The 7305-nt window shown below is 34.7% G+C and overlaps 1 protein-coding gene across 1 annotated transcript; it reads right to left on the reverse strand.

Moving 5' to 3' along the window:
* Window positions 1–4171: 4171 nt before the first annotated feature.
* On the reverse strand, window positions 4172–5952 carry LOC145068993 (rac-like GTP-binding protein RAC2). Its single transcript, XM_079015969.1, has 7 exons — window positions 5752–5952; window positions 5577–5664; window positions 5290–5399; window positions 4915–4978; window positions 4675–4739; window positions 4493–4558; window positions 4172–4399 (listed from the first exon to the last, which is right to left on the reverse strand). The coding sequence occupies exons 1-7, from the start codon at window positions 5848–5850 to the stop codon at window positions 4301–4303; spliced, it is 591 nt and encodes a 196-aa protein (XP_078872095.1). The 5' UTR covers window positions 5851–5952; the 3' UTR covers window positions 4172–4300.
* Window positions 5953–7305: the final 1353 nt, after the last annotated feature.

Below are 7305 nucleotides of genomic sequence, written 5' to 3' on the forward strand. Positions count from 1 at the left end.
TCTATGTCAGACAAATCAGAGATCGAGAAACAAACTGCTAAACAATAAGTATGACTATGTTACATGTAATTGTCTGCACGATATCTTGAATGGAGGATTATGTGATCCCTTAGCTAAAGGACAGGTTATTGATAAGATCAAAACTTTTGAGAACTGCGATTGCTAATCGGATCCTGAAGTCATACTTGCATTTGTAGTTATTAGAGTTGTCCAAGTGGGAGACTGTTTGATTAGTGTCTAAGTCTATAACTATATTTGGTATGTACTTGACCCGGTTGTTGCATGGTCCTTTTGGGTTCCCTTCGACGAAGCAACTTGACTGGATGAATTATAGAGAAAGAGGTTATTATGGTTTATTAACATATTATAAGAATAATATATTAAAAGAGAAATCATATTTATTTAATTAACATTGGTCAAGAATTAATTTTGTTGTTAAAAGAGGTTAATTGAATTAAAGGGATTGAATTTATATTTATGTGATAGTTGTAAAGTTGGGTAAGGAAACCCTAGAGTATAGGGTGGACGAATTCTAAGGATAAGACCTTAAGGAATTCGTCCAAAGGGGTTCTAGAATTATCTTATAGGCAGCTTGGTGGCTAAGTAACCAGATAAGGATAATGACTGAAACCCTAATTTCCACACCTATATAAAGACCCCTTGGGCATGAGAATTCGACTACACCTTAACCCTAGAAGTCTTGGAACCAATTTTTCCCTCTCCCCTTTCTTTCTTGTTTCATCCAATTTCTTTTGGAGTTTGTGATTCATTAGAGGCACAACATTTGGGGTGCTAAGTTTCTCAAAGCTTCAAGATCTACAATCAACAATCAAGGTATTCATCCAACTTGTCTATTTGATATTCAATTGTTTTCTTTTTGTATGCTAGTTTAGGGTTTACAAGCTTTGGATAAATTTTCATGTAGAATAGAGAAACCTAGATCCAAAGCTTTAGGGTTTTGCATGTGCACATAGGAATGTTCTTTTGCTCAAAACCCATCACCTTAGTACCTTAAGATTCCTTCTTGAGTCACATACAGATCTGGTGCTTTTGGTAGTACGGGCCCAATATTACCTTCCTATCGTATTTTCCTCAAGTCTTCCTCTCAAGACCCTAAGTCACAAGAACTATATTCCTTAAGGGTATCTCTACACTGACCCTGCAGGTTTCTCAGAACCACTACTAATCATCTAGGAACTCATCCTAGACTACTACCCAATACCACTCTGCCTCACAAAGATCTCCATTTGCTTCGTGCATTCCAGTCATACACCATATAGGACTCGATAGATAGTCGATTAAATGATTCTACTATAGTCCACAACCAAACAATGAATAGGAAGAAAGGCTAAATCAGGCATTTTAAGTCTACAGAATCCTAACTATGTGTAATTATGCAGTATACACTAAGAAAATAGAAATGATAAGTTCAATCTCATAAAAGCAACCTCCTAGGCTAAATGCATCACAAATCAGGGAACCCTAACATATTCTTCCTGAAGGATCCTTAGCCTATCACCTAACATACAGTTCTTTCATTTCTGACGATATTAGCTCAACACTACACACATAATAAATAAAGAAATTTTGGGAAACTACTGCTCGAGCTCTAGCTGATTTTACACACGGCTTCATCCAGTTTTCTCCTTTGAAACTCTTTTTTTCTTTTTGAAAAGTTTTCATGAAAATCCTCAGATCCTTAGTTTGAGTTTGAAATCCCATGAGTATTGACCCAAATCCCTCAAACTAGGGTTGTGATACCAATTTGTAACATCTACATTTCCAAACCAAACTTTTCATTTTTAAATTCATATTAAAACATTATTCATAAAAACCATCTCACTAAAATCGCAAAATATAGATCATCATCAAAATATTATAGTGTCCCAAAAATTTTGGAATCATAAACTGCAGGCGAATGTGTACAATCAAGCCATCGCCTTCCCGCGATCCTTAGAAGTACCTGGAAACACGATTATTCAAAAACCGTAAGCACGAAGCTTATTGAGTTCCCCAAAATACCATATATAACACAACACAAGATAAACAACTATCGGTCATCGAAGTCTCAGTGGGCAAACAACACGCCCGATAGGTTATCAACAACCCTGGAGATTATCTGAAGTCTCAACACAAATAATACCACATATCATAGTAAGAGCACATAGACCCAACTAGTCATCATAAATATAAATATATTCTACCACACAGGTAAGAATACTGAGGAGGCTCACTTTGTACAGATGACTGATAGAACTCAAACTCGAACTACCGGAAGTAGACTCCGCCTTCAAAATACGGACAAAGTGATGTAGATTCTGGATCCAAAGGCTTGAATGCACCATCAATTCTTGAATAATCTTCCTTCACTACCAAGAACAATCAAGGATCACTCTCAAGCTCCAAATCTCACTCACAAGGGTTAGGGATTCGATTTTAGGGTTTAGAGGAATGGAGGCTAATCATAAGGAGGTCCAAGGAGATTAAGATGTTAAAATAGGGGACACAACCCTAAAAATTTAGGGTTAAAGAGTTGCACGAGTACGCCCGACGTACTCACATGTATGCCCAACGTACTCCAATTTTTTACATGTTACAAGTCGATGACTTACGCTCGACTTATAACCTTGTACGCCCAATGTAAGGGCCTTAATTTCATATAATCTAAAATGCCAAGGGTTGAAATGGAAATGCCTGGAAACGGGTGTTACAGCCCGGACACCCGTCGTTCTACCTTAGGAAACAATGTAACTTGATTTCCTGGTCATCCAAATGCTAAACAACTATTTCTCGATCTAGCGCTGAAGCGGAATAGAGAGAGGTTGCTATTGTAGTTGCCGAAATTTGTTGGATACATAATCTACTTTTAGAGCCTGGTCTACCACCTCGACACATGTCGTTGGTCTATTGTGATAATGTAAACCCCATTTATTTATCTCAAAATCCAATTCAGCATCAACATGTCTAGCACATTGAGATCGATATTCATTTCGTTCGGGATAAATTTCATAGAGGGCAGATTCTAGTATTACATGTACCCTCAAGATATCAGTTTGCCGACATTTTTACAAAAGGCCTACCTCGTGTCCTCTTCGATGGTTTTTTTTCCGGTCTATGCATTCGTCAACCTCCTCTTGAGGGGGTATATTAAACTAGCTGATTATATTGTGATAATTTGTATTATTTGTATTTTAGAGGTTCTCAAGTGTAAATATTGTAACCTATTTATATTCACGTGAATAAGAAGGAAAGGTGATTTTGGCCTGATTCTATTACATACGAACATTCAAAACGTCATCTATTTCATCTTACATATCCTCAACACTTTTCCTGCATTTTTTGGTCAAAAAATATCCGAGTAATCTCTTCGAGAGTAGGCTTCTAAATCCTCCTAGGGTTGAGCTTCTATATTCCAGGTGAAGCACCAACTATGATTGATGATTCAGGCATAAAAGACCCCAAAATCACTAAGAAAAAATAAACAACCTCAAGAAAACACAACAATTGCGAAAAATTCTAGAAAGAGAAAGTAGAAAGCGTATGTTTTATTTAGGACCAATCACATTCATACGTGACTTTGGTCGAGGACCGGGACTAGTTGAGGATTTGACTTGAAGCTCCGGAGATTGGTTATGTAAACCTATAATGTGAGACTAGGAATCTAAAGGACCACACACGACCCGATTGAGGACCGTGTCTTAAACAACCTTATTTATTTTGTTAAGGAGCATGCTTACATTCTGCGCATGGAAGACGGAAACTAAAAGGCCAAGGCTAACACTCTTACACATCTCTACTATTGGGCCAATATACATACATGTTAAATAGTTAACAAAGTTTTTAAAAATTGAGATATTATTAAGGATACACTTGTTACATAGGATAAGATAAAACATGACAAAACAAGTTGTAATGCATTTAATATGCACATGACTGAAACATGTGTGCATGAAAACGAGAACAATTTAAAAAAAAGTCTCGTCCAAAAATGTGGAACAAGATGACATACTCATTATGAATGTTGTTTTGTCCGTGCAAAAGGCATGAATACAACTCTTATCATCATCATCATCGTCATCATCAAACACAGTCATACAATGATCATCGAGTCTCTAAAGCCATGATTTGATCGAACAAACATTTATATACACAAGAATCGTATCTCATCATGTAACCCAATTTGATATCTTTGGATTTCATTAAACCATTTAAGTGCTAAACAAAAGAACAAAATACAAAACAAAAACAAATGGACGTTATACAGAAAACATTATACACGTAAAATTGACATGAATCATATCTAAAGAAAGACACACAATCTTTGCTTGCTACGCCTTTTCTTCAGTTTTGGTGGTTGTAACACAACTCTTATTGCAGCATCAAACACAGCTTTGACATTCTGATAATAATCACATGAATCAATAAAACCAAAAATCAAAAAAGATTAAAACAATTTTCACCTTACATTTTTTATAAAATAAATATTTCAAACCTGTTGAGTCTTGGAGCTACACTCGATGTATACAGCTGCACCAATAGTTTTCTTGAGTTCTTCCCCCTATCCAAATTAGTTTTACTTCACATCCTTAATATTTGAACTTTTCTAGATTTTATAATGAATCATGAAAACCATAGGGGTGTAAAGTGTAATTCTTGAAAAGGTGAAGGACTTACCTGGGAAGTTGTAATGGGAGTGGCATTTGGATGATCACTCAAGTACTGTTTGTCTTCGCGTAGATCTAAAGAATTCCAAAAGCATAAAGAAAATGATTATGAGTAAATTCCTCGCAACCAAATCACATGATACCATATTGTAAATAAAAATAATTAATAAATACATATATTGAAACTTATTAAAAATAAAAAATGTTTTATTACAAAAAAAAAAAAAAAATTGGAACAATAGAATGTTACCTAGTTTAGTCCCCACTAGCACAATGGGCACAGTTGGAGCATAGTGTCTCAACTCTGAGATCCACTGCAAATAACATAAATGTAACATTTATTTAGAAATTAAAAAAAAAAAATTTACTAATTTTAAGCAATTTTGTTACTTATTAACAACTACCAAACATGTAAGACAAACATTTTACAAAAAATGCAACCTTTATATAGAAAAAAATGTAACATTTATTTAGGAAAAATGTGCAATTCTAATTTCTAATTCAAAATCAGTGTCACAATTCTATTACCAAAGAGAATTTATGTGGGTGTTTTATATAAATTAGGGACACAATGACTGAAGTGAAGAAGAAGAAATTGAAGAAATTGAACAGAATGAAGAGAAACCTTCTTGGAGATGTTTTCATAGCTGGGTCTGCTGATAAGAGAGAAAGCCAATAGAAAGACATCTGCTCCTCTGTAACTCAGTGGTCTGAGTCTATTGTAATCTTCTTGACCTGATTTATCATCAATTTACACCTTTCGTGATGTTAATTTATCACAAATTTCATGATTAATCCATCAATTATGACTATCAGTAACTCGAAATGCATCAATTTCGTTAAAGCGTATTGCAGTAATCACGTAACCTAATTGGATCGGAATTCGGAAGAGAGGTAATAGACAGTGATTACCTGCAGTATCCCAAAGGCCGAGATTAACAGTGCTTTCACCAACAACCACATTAGCGCTGAAGTTATCGAACACAGTAGGAACATAATCCTACAGAGAAAACAGAAATCGAACTCAGATAACTAAAAGCTTGTATGGATTCTTCGATTACGAGAGATGATGAAATGAAATGCGTACGGTGGGGAAGGTATTGCTGGTGTAGGAGATGAGCATGCACGTCTTTCCGACGGCGCCGTCGCCGACGGTGACGCATTTGATGAATCTCGCGGCGGCCATGGTTTTGTGATTGAGATCGGTGGTGTGTTTGTAAGGGGGAAGATTGAAGAAGATGAAAAGGAAATGGCGAGTGGGAGAAGGGTTTAAATTTTGAATAAAAATGGAGGGGTCGTTGTAGTTAAATGCACCATTTCTTCGATCAACTTTTCCTTATAAATTAATTGTTAATCATATAAAAATATTTCTAATTTAAATATTTAATTATGGAAGTTTGAAAATTACTCAAAAACAAACATGATTATTTATTTAAGATAATATAGCGAAAGGTGATGGTTATGATTTTAATTAAATGTAAAAAATTCACAACCGACTTGAATACTTGTTATTATTATTTTTATGAAAAATTATGCCTTTTTGTTGCTGATTTGGTGTATTTTATATTTTAAATTGTGTGTAAAATTAAAGGTTATAAATTTATAAAAAAGAGAACGGTGTTATTTTCTTTTTGAATTCATGCACTTCTTTTTTACTACTTTAGTGCTTTGTTTGTTAGACTTTATAATGATTGAAATTGGGTATAATGTTGCTTTAAGTGGAAGGACAGATTTTAAAGAGTAAAGAAGATTGTGGTGTTTGGTTTATATGGAGTTTGGTGTTGGTGTTGGTTGGACAGATGTTTTTAGTCTTGTTGATATTATCATTTTAAGGTAACAAAAGAATCAAATTTTCTCTCACGAGAAGGTTATAATTTTTTGATTTCATTGTTTTACACATTTTTTTCTGTTCGTCCAATAAAACTACAAACTTAATGTCAACGAAGTTAGATGGTTCAAAAACAAATATCGATTAATTTTGTGGGCAATTATGTTTTCCCTCTAATCATAGACCCTCCTACTATGTGCAAATACGGGTTGATGCTTGTAGCTCAACATTCAACAAGCATAAACAACCAAAACTATCATATGCTTAACAACAATGTTAAAACTCGAATATTATCATGAAGATGTGATCAGAAGAGGTCCTATATGGTAGTAATATTGATTTCCACACCACCTTTTACTTTGAGAAGTTCATTTTTACCATAGGTGTCATAGAGATCTTCCATCATGGATTCCCTATCGTAGTTATAAGGTTTTATTCAGTTCACCTTAATCCACGAGATGTATTTACAATTATATACAACACAAGATAACAACAATAACTGATTTACGGGAATACATACACATAATTTATTTATCAAGGCTTATCGCTAATACTCCCCCTGAAGCGTGTGGCAAACAAACACGCAGCTTGGCACGGAACTGCTCGAATAGTGGGCGTCAGTCAATTGTTACGAAGTTGGAACAAATTAGGTGTGTAATTGTCTAATTGACTAGAACAAAATGATAGTCGATGTCCATATAAATAAAACGGAGACCATAGGAAAAATTAAATGAAGACCATAGGATAAAGTTTCGATGTCATATCATACAATTCTTTTAACCGCTTGGAAGTGATCAGTAGAATGTAAAAGTA

Source organism: Lactuca serriola, chromosome 8 (assembly GCF_051521515.1).
Source record: "Lactuca serriola cultivar US96UC23 chromosome 8, Lser_US96UC23_V15, whole genome shotgun sequence".
NCBI lineage: Eukaryota > Viridiplantae > Streptophyta > Magnoliopsida > Asterales > Asteraceae > Lactuca > Lactuca serriola.